The 18,090-nt window shown below is 40.7% G+C and overlaps 1 protein-coding gene across 2 annotated transcripts; it reads right to left on the bottom strand.

Annotated features, from left to right (window-relative positions):
• Positions 1–15,149, bottom strand: LOC111238688 (RNA-binding motif, single-stranded-interacting protein 1-like). 2 transcript variants are annotated; one of them, XM_022768323.1, is made up of 14 exons: positions 14,842–15,149; positions 12,520–12,662; positions 10,710–10,768; positions 9,513–9,604; positions 8,379–8,536; positions 7,508–7,587; positions 7,292–7,392; positions 6,652–6,701; positions 6,461–6,551; positions 4,670–4,720; positions 3,635–3,736; positions 2,466–2,534; positions 2,146–2,220; positions 1–1,348 (listed from the first exon to the last, which is right to left on the bottom strand). In XM_022768323.1, the coding sequence occupies exons 1-13, from the start codon at positions 14,890–14,892 to the stop codon at positions 2,152–2,154; spliced, it is 1,116 nt and encodes a 371-aa protein (XP_022624044.1). In that variant the 5' UTR covers positions 14,893–15,149; the 3' UTR covers positions 1–1,348; positions 2,146–2,151. The 2 variants fall into 2 exon arrangements, with proteins under 2 accessions (XP_022624044.1, XP_022624046.1); XM_022768325.1 differs by lacking the exon at positions 4,670–4,720.
• Between the last annotated feature and the right edge of the window lie 2,941 nt (positions 15,150–18,090).

Genomic DNA, 18,090 nt, shown 5'->3' with positions numbered 1-18,090 from the left:
TTTTTTTTAAAGGAAAAAGACAAAAGGTAAGGGAAAGTGGTGAGTCATCACTTTACAAAGGCAGAAGATTGAACCGAATGAATGCCTGAAGCCTGCATTCATTTGGTTCAAACACATTGTAAACCAACTACTTTAAGGAGAGGCTAGTAGTTGTCTCACTTTGAATCTCTAAAATGGAGCATCACAACTGAACAACCCAAACACCAGAACGGAAGCAATGACAAATAAAGATGAGGCAAAGCACAATGTTTCTTTGAAAATTAGGAAGAGAAATGCTAGGAAGAGAAAAGTCCTATTCAGCCAGCTCCTGAGCGTGGCTTTTGTTCTGCTTCATCCACTCTGGTGAAAAAAGGCTTTACCTGCAAACCCCACACCACCAGCAGACTCCAGCAGAACCATGAGGTAGATCACCGGTCAAACTGACCACAAAAGAAAACAAAACAAAACAATAACACTCCTAAAAGATGTAATTTCATAAAAGTACGGCTCTTGTTTCATGTCATGTCTTGAAGTTAAAAAAAAAAAAAAAAAAGAGAAAGAGGAAAATAAGAATTACCTTGCTCTGAGTTTGCCACCGTTCTTTTTTCTCAGTATTGCCGTGGGACTCTCATTGTCTTTATTGCTACCAGACGACTAGATAGCGAAACACTCAATGGAAATCTCCATGATTTCACACATACACACATTTGATAGAAATATGACACCTGATCAAGTTCGATGAAAAATGTTGGAGAATGTTTGATGTGACGTAAGGAAGGCACCTTTTCCAATAATAAATTCATTAATTTCCTAATGAAATGTTCACCTGTGTCAGCTGTCAAGTGCAGTTGAACATAAAATTGATTTCGTAAGATTCTCTGTGGCCACTTTGAAAACTGTTCTGAAACTTTAAACTTCAGTGCAAACAACGTTTTGCAAGGTTTTTCATATATCACAAATAAAGGAAACTATAAAATCATAGAAACCTTGAAGGGGGGAAATATCTCAATCTCATGCATTTTAATATCCCATCGTAATGGGAAGAGGGGGGAAGCTAAGGTGGAGAGAGAGGGGCGGAGGGTGGGGTGGGGTGGGGTGGTGGGGTCCTCTGGTATTGGTTTGAGAATCCATGAAAAAAGAGAAAAAGAAGAGCATGTTGTTTCTTATCAAAATAAATCTTGTTTTTTTTCTGTGATTAGCCAACTGCTTGAGTCCATTTACACTTGTCCTCATTTTCCACCACAAATGCCGGGGCTGTGCAAAAAAGTTCATGTGTCTGGTCCAATCAGAGAAGGCGGTGAGTGTTTTCACTGTGATGTCATCAGCAACTTCCCACCTGCCCTCTGGCTCACAGAGCGGGTAAAACAGCCTAAAAATAAAGACACAGAGAGCAGAAGCGCTGGTATAAAAACTATAAACTAATATGAACAGCAACATTGGGATCTGATTATATTTGAGCAACACAGTGTAGTGCTATTTTTAAAGGTTTATTTTGCTTATTCAAAGTTGCCCTGCACTCAGAAATGTGCTTTTCTTATTGTTTCTTCACTTCTCCACGCTCACCTGAAATCTGAGTTTAACGTGTGTGCGCGTATGAGCAGGTTTTTCAGACAGTGCAGCCAGTTTGGAAACTAAACGTGGCCCAACATGCAGCTTACACGTGTGTGATGTCTGAGGTGGAAGCTTGAAGATGAGATTGACTTTTCTGTGAAGTAGGAGACATCTCGTGTCCAGCAGTTAAATGTTTGAAATGAGAAATATTTAATTATCCTAATTTTTAAATGAGTTGGTTTTAACAACGTAATTGAAGTGTTTTTGTTAAACAGTCAGATCAGACACAAATTGCTATAATTTTTTCGTTATACATGTCTCACAACATGTTGGAAAGGGATTTGTTGAAAATTGCTCTTGCATTTGATAAATGACTTTGGTACATTTTGCTAATAAGGCATCATTTATGAGCAGCTTGGTAAAACCAAAAATCTTGTCATTAATGGCTTATAACGGATCTATAAAGCCTCAGTAATTGTTTGATTAACCATTAATAAAGCAGTTACTTGCAACATATTGGATCTCTTATGAGAAAGTGGTGATAGTGAACTTCCATTATGAGGCAGTGAAGCTGCTTGTACCTCAGACGGCCTACATTCAGAAACTGAAGCGTACCTGTGATTACTTGCTGAGCTGACTGTAAGGAGATGAGTTGTTGGAAGAATCCACTTGTTGCGGCGTGCCATTTTCCTGAAAAGCAAAACAGCAGCTCTCATTCAGAACGTGATAATAACTATCATCACTGCGTTTGCACTGAGATAATTGATAGTTTTAGAGGATGAACACTTCAAAAACAACTCAAGGCCTCATGAATGGAAGAGGACTGGACTGGCATGGGCTGTTGCAATTTTCTAAAACAATTATTGTTTTAAGATACAGACTTAAATGGACACTGGTTAGATGATTTGAATGAGACCAAGATACATAAAACTTACAGGTGGGGCCTGCATGGGAGGATACTGGGGCATGTAAGCTCCCTGGACACCAGGGTTGGCAGCGATATACTGTAAGATAAGAACAAATAAAATTAAAGCCATTGTATGGTATATCTTGTGTTGCTCAACTTTATTTACATAGCACTTTAAACATTACACAGCTGAAGTTCACAAAGTTTACAGCACAATGAGAATAAATCCGTAAGAAAGAAGAAAAATACAAACAGAAAGCATCACGTTTACACCATGCACTTAGAGATAAACTCCTGAAAGATAGAAAGTGCAGGGTAGGAGGAAGGTCATTTCATAGTTATTGAGGAAACCCTGTTGCTGTAGCAGTTACTCCTTGATCCTTAGTATTTCTCTGGTAGCGTGAAGAGGGAGCTTTATTTATCTGTTGTGTCATGCACAACGAATACCCAACCCACATGGACATCATAGTAAATAAAAAAAATCATAAATAAATTAAAAAATAAAATACTGCTGCAGTGGTGCAACAAACATAACATTTTACACAATTTACACTTTGCAAAAACCTTTGTCTTCTGTCCCAAGCTCTACAAATAAAATCTGTCACAAGTTCTTATTTTTTAATTTTTTTACAATCATCCTTTCAGAAGAACATGACATTTTACTGAAAACTGTAGCCTTTAAATAATCATATAATCATAAATAAAATCTTCAGTCTCATCATATTCACATAAGTCTTACCTCTTCAGGGAGAGACCACTAAACGTGACGTAACGTACATGAATGTAACTGCACAAAGAGGCTTTTGACTTTTGGTTGAATTCTGCGTCACATCAGGTGTCGTGCTGTTTTTCATCAGACAATATGTTTGTAATTTAGGTTTGTTCTAAATATCAACAGACCATCTTTCCTTGTTAACAAAGAACGATTTGTGCTGAGCGTCACGAAAAATAAACCGTCATCTGTTTTAAAAAAATAAAAAGTGAATCAATCATACAGAATGAAGATCACTAATCCTAATCCGTTTGATTGAAAGATCTCTCTAGTGAGCCACAGTCACAGGTCAATGTACAGCCATTGCACAAACTGAAACCATCATTTTGTCATTATACTATTGAGTATTTTCTATTTAATTATTCCAAACATTAAATTTGGTCAATGCTTTCTGAGGATGTAGGCTATCCCAGAATTCCACTCACCGCTCCAGTGTTTCCCAATGACAGCTGACCCATCTGCTGAGTAATCATGGCCGTGGGGTGCAGTGACATGGAGGGATCCACAGAGGGAGACATCACAGCAGCCTGTAACACAAGACAGCTCGTTTCTTTCTTTTTTTTTTTTTTTTAAATCACATCACATGATACAGTTCCACAAACTAAATCCACTAATTCTGATAAAACACAGACAACACATGAAGGCTGCAATAACAGTGGCAGTGTTGAGTATAAATATAGCATGACTTAGTGTTTGAGAGCTATGTATGTAGGACAGAACAAAAAAGATGAACTGGCAAAAAAAAAAGAAAAACAAAAAAGAAGATATTTTGTTTGTTGGTTTGTGGGTTTGAGGTTTGACAAAATGTAAACTAATACATTTGCAGCACTAAGTCTGTAATAGTGCAGTATTCAGAGGTAAACATGAAGTACTCTACGCTCCTGTGTTACGCTAAGGGATGAAAATATGTAAAAGGTATGACACTGCCAGCTCTAGTGTGTTTTCAGATGGCGTATATTCCTTTAAACATGACGCCTTTAGGGAATAGACCATTTCCTAGCAAAAAGTGGGGGAGGGGGCAGATCAGCAGAGACACTTGTTCCGCTGGAAACCATCTGTTGGAAGAGTCAAAGAGTCACAAGACTGTCTCTGCTTCAGGCATTTCCTGCTGGATCCACAGAGAGGAGGGGTGGGGGGGTGGGGGGTGAATGTCTTTTTCGTTGTTCCATTTCTCTTTCATACACACTCCAACACACATATACACACTTACAATATATAAATACGCAGTGGCTATATTTCCCAGAACACGTCTCAGCTCTGTCCTTCTACATTTGGGGAAGTTTTGGACGTTGTTGGTTTGTCTGTGTCAGCAGAACGGGCTGTTTAAAGTAACACTCGGAGTTACTGTGAGCTCAGAGCTTTAGCGGTGGTGCTGCCACACACACCCATTTCCTGTACACAGAATAGGAGGTAGTGTATGAGTGCTTTTAAAAAAAAAGCAAATGCTGTCGTTCCCTTACCGGGTGTTGCATGATATATGGTTGATGTGCCACCCAAGAATGACTCTGTACCTAACAGAGGTTGAGACGGGGAGGGAGGGGCAGAACGAAAGAGAGATAAAAAGAGAAAGTTATTTGTGTGCCTTGAAAGAAACTAATATGCTACCAACTAATTTTAGCCATATTTTTTAAGTAGAAATGCATAGATTTTAATAGTCTAAGTCCAAAATTAGGGCTGCAACAGCATATACCATATCCATTCATATTCATCCAGCCATCCATTCCTCTGTTTTGAAGCCACTATTCCCGCTCTGAGATCCTGGTCAACCATGACAGCCCAAATATATCCACTTCCAATTCAACTTTTTACGACCAGTCTCTCTGTTGTCACAGCACTAAGAAGCTTTTAAACAACCCCAATAACCTCAGCCATTAAGATGACCTCTACACTATATCACAGTATATTACAGTTCTGCTTCCTGTTCTGGGAGTATGTCTGTCAGATTAGGAGTTCAGTAAACTTCTACCTCTGACAGCTTGGACAAGGTCCTTCCCACAGAAGGTTATTCTGCAGCCTTTTTACGAGCATGAGCCATACTCTGGTTTTGTGCGTATGTAATTGTAGCTGATACGACCTTTTTGGCCTCAAGTCCATCACCTGTGTGCCTCTTCTGGTGACCACCAGAGGGCTCTTGGGCTGCTAACCTTCAACCACAGGTTCTTTGTAGGCACTTCCTCAACCCTCAATGCAAAAGGTAGGTACCAAGTGCAATGCCCACAGGACAAAGGGCGGGACTAGGGAAGATGCAGGTGTTGTTGACATTGGCAGCATAAACAGAGGGTTGCCTGGATGGGGCTGCGAGGTGCAGTCTGTGTGTGTGTACCTGAATTATATCTTATTTGGAGACTTGCAGAGGTCATAATGCCAATGAGTAAGTCACCTGGAGCGGTGTACCTGAGAGAAGCCGCCTCCTCCATCTGATTGAAAAGGTGAGCCTTTGTCAAAAGTTGTCAAACTCCTCGCACAAGAAAACTCATACAGGACGTGTCTTTAGTGCCAGAGCCAGGATGATGATTGACTCTGCAGTTGTTTCATCAAAGGTAAGGCCACTTTTTTGGAAAGAGAACACCTGAACTTATTATTTAGAACTTCCCACCAATTCCCCACATGGGGACGTCTACCACACCGGCCTGGAAGATCCAAACATGTTGTTGATTTATTTGGGGTCCATCTGGTAGAGGACTCTATGCAAAAAAAAACTCTATTGTGAGTTGCCACCCCCGCTAGACAAGCCCCCACACATTCAACCTTCCTGTGCAAATGAATTTCAAGGAACGGACGTCGTCAGTGGATGGAAGTGGTTGTGGTGCACAGAAGGTAATGAATCAAAAGTATTGAGAGAAACATTCAGCAACTATGAGCAAGAACCCAATTCAGAGAAAGTATGACTCAGAGAGGATGACTGTACCTGCAGAAAACTTCCATGAACCACTAAGCTTACTGTGATATTACACAATTTCTAGTTGGCCAAGCTCTTCAAACATGCAAACATTCAAATGATCACTGCCATATGCAGCTACCAAAGTGTCAGACGGCCCAGGGCAGCTGTAACACCTATTCTTACATCTATGCCACCTGTACTACCCACACACACACTCAAAAATACAGCGTAACTCACATAAACACACCATAGCCACAAATGCAACATGGAGGGGAAGCGAGAGACAGTGGAGAGAGAGGGATGATTTAAATTCAGTTCTGCCTGTTGGACACGTTTATGTTCGCCCATAAAAAGGGATCCTCTGCAGTACCTGGTAAGCAGAGACTGGAGACATGTAGGGAGACATCGCCGGCTGCACCGCCATTATCCTGTTGGTCACTGGATACGGAGAAGGATAGTACCTAAGAGACAGATGGTTTTTTCAAAATAAAGCAGAAGATTTATGAGGCGAGTAAAAAGCTGAATGATGTCATGAACTGCTTTAACCTGAGTGCAACTTACCCATTCTGTATAGCTGCTGAGGAGGGGTCATAGGTAAGAGTCATTGCACCCTAAGGTGAGGAAAAATACGATAATTATTAGACTCTAGAAGAATTTGTATCCAATTACTGTATCAACCCAATATGGAGTAATGATTTGCCAGTTGTAATGTGGTGGAAAATTGGTGGAAATATTTGTTTTTCCATTTCTCATTTTCTTTATAATCAATAACTGATTAATTAAGTGAAATGGCTCCACAAAATCCCGGCATATTCTGGTGTACAGATGATCAAGAGCAGGAACGGTTGTTTCATTTTGAAACAATGGCAAGATGGACTATTTACTTAGTATCTATACTGATTTCTCCAGTATTATATAGTGAATATTTTTGCCAGTGATCTATGAATTCTCCTGTAGACAATGAAGATCTGAAGATTTAATTTTGAAAGTTGGTCAGATGTTTTTATAGAACTGATTAAAAGCACAGCAGCGCCCCTGTTCTGGATTAGTGGTGTCTTGTAAGCCTATGTGTGCGGGCTGGGCACAGTTGTGTGCGTGACACAATAATAAAAACTTCATTCATTCAGTCTCATCACATTAGTAAGTGGCGCAGAGGAGGCAAAAGGCTACAATGCATGTAAGATGAGAAGCGGATACATACTAGTCTGAGATCTCCTGTCTGTCCATTGGGAACAAATCCGCTGTGAGCATGTTTCTTCCTTTGACTGTCTGCAAACTTACACAGCAAGGGCTGAGGGGGGGCTTCGGAAAAAAGCACAAAAACCAACATATTAACAGTCACTCAATAATCAATTATCACTGCGTCCACAGATTTCATGGGAGGGAAATTGTACAGAAAGGGAAAAATGTTTCCTACCCAGAGCACCAGAAGCAATCTTGATAAACTTTCCATTGAAGTGGGAGATGACTGCATTACACTGCTCTGTTGTGTCCATCCTGACAGGGGGGGAGATGAAACAACAGCCATGACTCATAAATAAGTCACACAGAGTCGATCTACAGTAAAAATTTCCCTTAACACAAAGTGGTATTGTTAAGCATGACGCAAATTGGGATAACTTTTGGCCCAATTCACACAAAACTTGAACACGATTGTCCTCTTCACTTGAATGCCAGTTCACATTCTTTACAGTTTAAACAGACAACCACAGCAGACTCAGACTCTTACACAAAAATTCTTGGCTCTGTGTATATGGAAGAGGAGCTAATAAACGGTATCTCGGCTCGTCTTCATTTGGCAACCCTTCAAAACAAAAGCAGGTTTGGCAGTTGTATTGCAATTTAAGATTCAGTGAGAAAATTATTTTGAAGATCAAACAGTTTGGGTGGATCGCAAAAGCCTCTACATTTCTTCCATGAGATCAGATTTACTCTGTTTGCTATTAAAACACAAAGCCAGTCCTGTGCAGACAACAGAGCATGACTGATTCTAGTTAATAAGTCTGACTGCAAGTGTGAACGTAGCCCTATACTGCAATAAACCTCAAACTCCAGTCACCTGTGTCATCTGTGTGATAAGAGTAAAGAATTTGTTACAAATATTCCTATATTTAACAAAAATTTACAAGGTTTTAGTTTATCAATTATTGTATTTGAAAAGTAGCCAGAGAGTACCATTGCTAAGCCTTAAGTAAAATCACTTGAATGGTAATTTGTGTGTTAGTCGATTATGTATAATCACAGGGTTTGAAATGAACACTTCTTTCTGTCAATCGTCTGTGACTAACCTGGCGAAGCCCACGCCTCGGCTGTTGCCACTGTAGTCCCGGAGGATCCGTGTGGAGACGACCTGGCCAAAGGGCTGCAGCATGTTCTCCAACTCTTTCTCATCCACAGAGAGAGGCAAGTTGGAAATATACAGATTTGTTGGATCCTGCTCCTGTTGCTGTTCACATTAGAGAAGATGGAAGCGACAAATGAAAGTGTGTTTTTCTCTGCTAGGAATCTTGTCTGTGTGGATCAGGGTTTCAGACTCAGCTAAGTTATGGTTAAGGGTCAGAGGAAGACATTTTGTTCAGCAAACACTAATAAGCTCTCCTGCACACACACACACACACACACACACACTTCATCTGTACTGTGCAGCAGCTCAGCGCCTCTTCGGTCTTCCCTAGAAACAGCAGGAGAGCAGCGTAGCCTAGCTACCACAACACACAAACTGTGTTCTGCTGTGTTTGTTCCAAACAGAGCCGCTACATGCAGGTCTCCAGAGAGCAACCCTTCATCAATGAACTGGGAAATGGGCTGGGAAAGGGAAGGGACTGAAAAAAATTTGATGATCCAGACAATTTCCGCTGCCCAATACGAGACAAATGGCAGATGTGATGCAGAAATATCCTGTTTGTTGTCTAAAAATATTTTTCAAAAATGAAACGCTGGTGTGCTTTGCTTTAAATGAGTGGCAGAGGATCAACAATGATTCAGAGCAGTAGTGCTGTTGCTATAGTGCTTTGATGCAGAAATGCCTCTATTAGTATGCATGAATGATAATTGTCAATACTAAATGACAAAGTGATAATACTGGTAGAAATCAATATTTTCTATACAGTCCAACCTAGCCAAGGCGGTGTGTGAGTGTGTGAGCTGGTGGTCCTGTGCGTAACGTGTCACACTGACTGACAGGTTATTTGGCAGGAAGAGACGTGACATCTGGTTTCTACAGTGAAAGTAAATGGGGTCACGGGAAGAACAGCTTGTCAGCTGGGGTCATGTGACCAGTTTAATGTCATTCTCCAACACACACCAGACACATGCACACATTAAAGAAGCACAACCCCACAGAGATGTTCGCAAGCAAGACAAATATGCACACACACACACACATACAGAGAAACTTGCGTACGTGCCTGTACCATACTCACCTTGGCCATCTGGGCCTGTATGCCGCTGGTTTTCAGAGCATGTACAGCCTTTAAAGCAGCCGCCGGGCTGTCAAAGTCCACAAAGCCGTAACCTGTAGTTGGTACAACAGTATTTACATTAACGGTCATCAAATAATGAGAGGAACCACCTATTGTACATTTTGTACTATCACTGTTACTGATGGATGGGTCATATATATTGATATTCATTGTTTTAAATTGTAAACATATCAATCATCACGCACAACCTTGTTGTCTCTAAAACTATTTTAAATCATACTCCTCTCAGAGTGGTTTCTGTAATATTTTAAAGGAACAGTTCAACATTTTGCAAAAGCTATTTATTCAGTCTTTGATGAGAAGCTTGATACCACTCTCATGTCTGTTCAGTAAATATGTAGCTGGAGCCAGCAGCCTGTTAGCTTAGCTTAGCATGAAGACTGGAAACAGGGGGAAACTGCTAGCCTAGCTCTGTCCAAAGGTAAGCTAATCTGCCTACCAGCTCCTCTAAAGATCTCTAATTAACCGGTTATATCTTGTTTGTTTAATTTGTACAAAACCAAAGTTTATAAATGAGAAGTTGCAGTTTTACTTGGTTAGGGTTAGTGGGCTCAGTGACTTCCTGGAGTCTTGAACTCAAAATGTTGAACTATTCCTTTAAGAACCAATCCAGCACCTACATCTAATCAAATTTATGACAAAATGCACATACTTTGCAACACTTTTGACCATTTTCAAAAGCACAACATGGTGTTTCTGATTTTTGAATATATTATCCTGTCATCCAGTCAGTCACTGGTTTCTATTTATTCCCATAAAGTGTAAATCTGAGACTCTAAACCTGCTTGAGTTAGGTAATTCATTATAATCTGCCTTTGTTTGTGTCAAATGTAAGTTCTCGTTGCATTGTAATGCAGTTTAGACTTGGCAAACCAATGTTCACTTTCAGCTGTGGTGCCATACAACAACACAACAAGCTAGACAAAAATAAAAACAGACACATTCACTGGTCGTGTTCACAGTGATGAAATCAAATAGAGCAAGTATTAGTTGTAGCAGATTGATTTCATAGCCTACGGAAATGAATGGAAACCCTGGAGGAGAGGATTTCAGTTAAATTGTGAAATATACCCTTTCTACTAATTGTACAGCACTGAACAGTGATGGCTGGTACTGTGAGTTAATGACCTTACTGACCTTTACATTTGTTGGTTGTTTTGTCCAGGATTGCCTTTGCTGACTGAATCTTGCCATACCTGGATACACATCAACATGTAGATTACTGTCAAAGAACTCTTTGGGAGGGAGGCAGGTGATTGTGTTTTATGAAAATGTCTCTTAATCGGCTTAGACTTCTCATTATGTGTTGTTAATCTCAGTCAAATTTCTGTGTATCCCTTTGCAGAATTTGCACAGAGATTACCTTCACTCGCCATGACAATCAAAAATAAAAGACAACACAAGCACAAAAAAAAAAACAACAATTTATGGAAATAATAAAAACTGGTGAAATTCAATGAGATACCCCGTGACATCAGAGGCACATACTGTACATCACTACTCTCCCTTACATGTTTCCAAAGACTATGAATCCAATTTCGGCATTTTCGGGCTCTGCTGTATATCTGACCTTATGTTAAAGTTGAACCATGGCACAAGCTGTGAGCTGCTATCTAAGTGCACACACCATGCAGACTGAATGCCTAGCTTACATCACCATTCAGACCTTGTTGCTATGAAAAGCGCTTTCATTTCTGCTTTGTGCTGGCAAACACCATTGGGAACATGAACAAAACACAAGCAAACAGGACACAAACAGCTGCTGCTGCTGCTGGTTACATGGGTGAATGGCTCTCTCCATATGTTTGTGATTCAGAGGGAGAAGAGAGGAGACAAAACTCCACTAATTATGGCATCCACCACACTAACCACTCAGACGCAAACCTATAGTATCAAGTATTGAACATGTTCACTGGGCTGCTTTACATGACTCTATTTTTTTTTCTTTTTAGACAATCATTTTTGCAGACTGCTCCACATACCACAGTTGAACTATGACTTCTCTATGTGTGTGTCTGTTTATAAAGGTATGGTGATGTGAGCATTTAATGTGTCATTGTACACTATGGTTAAACCAGTACATGTTTTTAAATTCCAAGACTGATGTTTTAGCACTAAAACAGCTGACAGTCACTATTATTTGTCAAATTTCAAATTTAATTTCTTTTTCAATAACCTTTCAAATGCTATTTATTTTAAAATTTCTAAAATGTCTCTTCTTAACAAAGAGGAAACCTATAAGAAACAACTTCAAAAGTATTGTGAGGCACTTAAACCCCATTCAAACACAGTTTGACACAGAGTAATGACATTGTTTATGAGTAAGAAGGTCATAAACAAATATTTACATTTTTGGAAATACCCCTTTTTGTTTTCTTGCCAAGAGTTTGATGAGAAGATTGATAACGCACTTATCTGCACAGTAAATATGAAAACACCCACAGCTTGTTAGCTTAGCACAAAGACTAGAAAAAGGGGGAAACAGCTAGCTTGGCTTTCCCTAAAGGTAACAAAATAGGCCTAACATTACAAGCCCTTTAAATCTCCTGAATTAACATTACAAAAACTTAACAGTAAAAATCCCTTCTTGTGGTTTTACAGGGGTTAGATGTTTTCCCTTTTCCAGCCTTTGTGCTAAGCTAAGCTAACAATTTCCTGTCTGTGGGTTCATAAGTGTTATTTCCTAAATGTCAAAAAAATTCTTCAAATTAAGAATTAATTTTCATTAGCATTGCTTAATAGTTACATTAACTTAAATGAGCAACTAAAAACAGCAAGTACTGTACAGTGTGTGTCTGTGGTCAGGGAGAAGCCATCAGCGCATCAGACAGGAATGACGCTGGTATTTGATATCTTGAGCCTGCCACTAGTATATCAGTGACAAAACACTGGTGTGCACACACATAAGCATAATTGTAGTGTTCATGCAGCGAGTGTGTGTACTCACTGGTGACAGAGTTTGACCAGGTCCAGGTCTGTAGTAGCAGGAGGCAGGCCCCGGATGTACAGGTTAGTTTTGCTGAGCTGCTCCAGGCCTGTGCTGCTGCTGTTGCTGCTGCTGCTGGGACTGGACGGAGTCATGGGGTAGGACTGCACACAGGAAACCCACTGTTAGTGACGTGTATGGGAGCTAGATAACCTAATTTAAACCCAGGTCAACAGTGATCACAAGAACAATTCATCGGCATGAAACGAAAGTGCAGGAACACACAGAGGACACAATCGGAATTTCTTATTTCATGTGCATGCTACAGTAAAAGTCGTTCTAGTACTCTTCAGATGATAAGCGCTGTTCATCAATGATCCACATAACAGTCAGTCTTCTATGTTGTAACAACATCAGGCTCCACTGATGGGAGTCAATTTACAGGAGTACTGTGCTGAACAGTTACTCTGTAGATTCAGATTTTACATGAAAAACATATGATGAGCTTTTAAAATACGATACAGTGCTTTACTACCAATCCATCCTTTAGTGTATAAAGCATCTGAAATTAGCGGCACATTGATAAATTATGACATTAAGTAATTACATCCAAGGATATAAGATGTTACTGATAATACAACGCTCTGAATGGTGTGTTCCTGCATTATGAATAGTTTTGTTTATAATAATTCTGTACTTTTACTTTCACACTATAGTAACATTTTGAATATGAGACTCTTATTTGTAATGAAATGTGAGTAGTTTTAGGTGCTTTTACTTATGTAAAGGATTTGAATATACATCACCCACCACTGTCAGGGTCTCAGTGGTAGGTAGGTTTGACCTTTAGGCTCCTGGTGATTCTGTCTGCCAATACACCACAGAGGACATTAAAAGATGTTTAATTTTTACATGGGCGTTTATGAATCACAATGTGATTAAATCTGTGTTCACGTCTTACATCCTGCTGTTATGTTTATCAGAAACCAACTGTTTTCTTCATACTTGGGAGCCAAACCACACCGCACTGCCCTGCAAAGCATTTCCTTCCCCTTACTCATTCATTAAAATAGCTCCCAGCCAACCCAAACCCTCTCCAGATCAGATCAAAGACAAAGCATGGCAGAATCACACCATCTGTCCATAACCAAAGGACAATCCACTCCAAAGTGCCAAAGCCATGGATACAACTACAGCCATGCCAACAAGAATCACCGACCTAGTCTTCCACAGTCGTGTGATTGTTAAATGTTCACAGTAGCTATTTTTCTTTTACAGATGAGGCATTGATCGCTGTGGCAGCAACATCTGTTAGGCCTGTTATGTGTTCAAGTAGAGGCCTTACATTTTTGTTGGTATGCAGTTACCACGCTAACTTTCTCTGAGACCACCAAGGGTTCACATCAGGCCTCTGAGAGAGGGTGCGCCTACTCTATTAGAGGGCAACTATGGTGGTTTATTTCACAGAAGCATCATCAGGCCTTACAGCAGACTAAACCTGTGCTACACCTACACTGGAAACTCATTCACTGCTCCCCTGCAGGGACCTAGATGTGGTTGGTTACAGATTCCTGCCCTCAAAGTATTGCACAGTATTGTCTGATGAATAAATATTACTGTTGAATCTGAAAGGTGGGTATTTGAGGTGTTACAGGCGGCAGGCCAAAAACTGAACCCGCAATCCACTTCATCTTTAAAAGGGATTATATTTCCATCATCAGAGGTTACATGGTGCCTGCCTTCTATTCTCATCTCCCATCTAAATCAGAAGGTGTGATGGGAAAGCAAAGGGGCACGGCCTTCAATTACCTTTTTGTTCACCTGAGAGGTCAAAATGAAGGATGCAAGCGGCTCTCTTCAGTCCAGCACACTGACATATATTACACTGAGCTATATCGCTCTCTCTCTGGATTCACCCGGAATGCATTAACCTATAAAACAGACTACAGTAACCGTCATGCATATTGACCAGTGTGGGCGAGTGGCTGGGCAAACAAGGTTATATGGACATATTAATTAAAGTCTCGGTTGTAGAGCTATAGATCGGGTCAGCAGCTGGCTTTACCTCCCCTTGTAGCCTATCAGAGGATCAGCTTCCCGTTTGTCAAGTCGGCTGAGAGCAGTGGGTCTATTTTTTTTTATAGAATTGAACCCATTTGGCAGTAAAAGGATTTGATATAAATGCATATTTTCCATATGGAAGGCAGAGAGGGCTCTCCAATGTCATTTGTGGCTGCTATTATTCAGGCTATTTAGTCAAACGCTGCCTCAAGTGTGAGCAAAAATAAAAGTAGGCAGAGATTAAAAAATAAATAAATAAAAATGTGTGTGTTTCTGGCCTACCTGCTTACGATTGGCTGTCTTCAGCGGGTTGCCTGTGTTTGCAAAGATCATCCTGGAGGTTAACGGATAAATTTTATTTCCCCCCCAAAAAAAAAAAATCGCAACGAGGAGCCACTAGAGACGGAATCCAAAACCGTATGAGGAACCTATAAAATAGCCAGTCGCTTTAACACATCCGCATACTGAACGGGCAGATTAATAGTAATAAAGCCTCGGTCCTGCATAGGTATAGTGACACATCTATAGTCAGAAGCGATGGACCAACCCTCCGGTCCGGTTCATTGATCTACGACGTCCTGCAGCAGACCGCTCGGCAGTCCCACCTACTACAGACCAAACCATCTCCGCCTCTGCAGGGTGTTTGACATCAAATAAACTGCGTGGCCGCCTCATAAAAACTCGCACTAGCGGTTTCTTTTTTGTGACAAAGGCGGATTGAGGCGTCTGGTGTTTGTGGCTCAGTTTATAATCGGATACTTGTGCTTTTGGGTTTGATTTGTTGGCGCACAATCAGTTGGCCTGAACACTCGCCGCCTTTCATGTTGTCGTCGTCCGCACATACCAAACATTCTTCACCCCCACCTCCTCCAACCACACACACACACACACACACACACACACACACACACACACACACACACACACACACACATGACAACACACATCATCACACACACACACACACACACACACACAATGCACACACACCTGGACACCCTCTTCCTCTTCCTACCCTTCCCCCCATTCAACACACTACATGTCAGAGAATCAGGATGCAATGAAATATAAGCAGGGACTGGCCTGGGCTGGAGGTCACAGTCTCCCTGTAAACCCAACAATGGGCGAGAGTGGATTAACAAACAAAACAGGGGGCAAATATATTTTGTATAGTAATATACTTAATATTATATCAGACATTAAAACTCCTTTACTACAATCTACTGTTTTCTGAAAGGCATCTCTGTCCTATAGGCTCCATATAGTACTGTATGTATATCCTGTGACATAATGGTTTCATTTTGAAGTAGAAACAAAATATTGACTCTTTTGTGAATTCATAAATCAAGAGAATCATCAATATTTTCACTAATGAGTGCATTCACAAAATTGATCGCCTTTTACACAATTTGTAAAAGTGTAAACGGGGCATTTTCATATTTGTCACACAAATAACTCACACCGCTGAGTGATGAAAAAAAAGGAACTGCACTTTTCTGGTTTCTCTTCAGCTGCTTTTGTAGAATTTATTTTGGGATGTAGCGGTTTGTTATTTATGTTCTTTTAAATTATTTGGCTGCTTTCTACATTTTTGGTCCTCTGCGTTTGACCTCTAAGACCTTTAGGGTTCATCAGACGCAGGCTTGAATAACGCCTATGGTTATTGCACCCAGAGTGAGGAACAGCCTCCCTCATTACACCAGGCCCACCCCCTCAATAGAATCAATCAGAAGTTGTTTCATCCCAGTTCTATTCTTTATCCACTGGCTGCGTTTTATCTGTCTGTGTGCAAGTTTGTGTTTTTAGGTGTTTTAAGCTGTAATTCTTATTATGTGTTCAGCTGTAGCTACAATGTTGAGTGTTGATATGTTTAAATTTGAAAATATAACAAAAAATCCATTCATCAGGGATACTGGTGCCAACATTTAATGTAACCATGTTTTTTTTTTTTTTTTGGGGGTGATTAATGAAATGTGCATCTGTGTTATGTGAATTAAAAGCTTTTCCTAAATAAAAAAATGTTTAAAAGAAATGTTTTCTGATTTAAATTAAGAAATATCTGATAAAAGAATAAGTAAACAGGTCTAAGAATCGGACCAAAAACTTGATACTAGTATCCAAGACTCGACAGTTTCCACTTGGTACTCAGAATGTATTTAGGTTAATGCCCAATCCTATGAAGGACCCTCTGCTGGCTTGATGTACATGGATTTGAGACAGCAGGGTTAGGGTCAGATCTTAAAATTTACATTTATTTTAATGACTGGTTGATTAAATAAATTAGAGGTGTGTGGTAATATATTTATCTGCAGAGACCGTGCCCTATTTTGCTGTGTTTAGTACATTTCTGAGCAATAATAGCTTGCAGCCCAGGTAGCAAAATTATTCTGGTGAATACTTGGGCCACATTGTGTTTCTCCTTCTGAATCTGGCCCATATTCTGCATTATTGTCAGCTGCTACTTCCACATCTGGTCCAATTCTGGCGCACACACAGAAAACTTTCCTGGCTCAGTCAGTCAACACTGGAGGATAACACCCGGAATCAGCCCAGATACAGAACTATATGGGCCAGGCTCAGCCCGAGGTTGTGAGGGCGGGACTCTAAAAACAGCCAACAAGGGCACGTTCAGTCTGGAAACAGTGTGCGAAAAATAATGGTGTGCAATAGACTTTTGGGTACATTTCTGACGTGGATATAAGATTAAAAAGGCAGTGTGCAGGGCCTACCTTTAAACATCGATCATTAAGTATTGTATGTTATACCGCTTAACAACCTCACACTACTACAAAATACAGCTACAAGGCAAAACTTTTTGTATTGATTTTTTAAAGCTGATTTATTGGGGGATTTTAGAATGTCCAATTCACCTCAATCATAGTGTGGGAGGAAACCAAAGGAGGAAACCCATGCTGACAATCAGCTGGGCAAGAGTCCAGCTGGTCCATCCGCAGTGCTAACCACTGGCCCAGATAGCAAAATGAATTTTCTCGCCTAAGATGTTCCTGGGTCCTTGGTCCGAGTCTGGCCCATATACTTCCACATCTGGGCAGATTCCGGCTGTTATCCTCTGGTGTTGGCTGACAGCCGGAATATTTTCTCTGTGTGCGCCAGAATTGGCCCAGATGTGGAGGCTGCATCTGACAATCATGCAGAATATGGCCCAGATTCAGGCCCTGGAACCGTATACTGGGCCAGAAGAAACACAAGAATGTGGCCCAAGTATGAGCCGGATTTATTCAGCTATCTCAGGGGCCATCGTGTTGACCTGCGGCACACAGCTGTTAATGGTGAAAGCTACTGAGCTGCTGAAATGCACGAGTCTAAGTTGGTTGTGGACTTCAGCTCTTCCTTCAGCTGGGTAGTTGCTCTTTGGAGGGCCTGACTGACCTCTTCCTTGGTCACAAGCTTGAGGTTGGTTGAGGTCAGTTCCCACAGTTCTGCCTTGAGGCCCTCCAATTCCTGATGGAGGGCATCCTACTCACTCCTCAGCCCAGGATCAGCACTTGATCCAGGGGCAGTTGCTGTTAA

The sequence above is a fragment of the Seriola dumerili genome, unplaced genomic scaffold (genome assembly GCF_002260705.1).
Source record: "Seriola dumerili isolate Sdu_G_001 unplaced genomic scaffold, Sdu_1.0 BDQW01001449.1, whole genome shotgun sequence".
Classification (NCBI taxonomy): domain Eukaryota; kingdom Metazoa; phylum Chordata; class Actinopteri; order Carangiformes; family Carangidae; genus Seriola; species Seriola dumerili.
The sequence above is the reverse complement of the archived record's forward strand: the minus strand, read 5'-3'. Positions and strand labels throughout refer to the sequence as shown.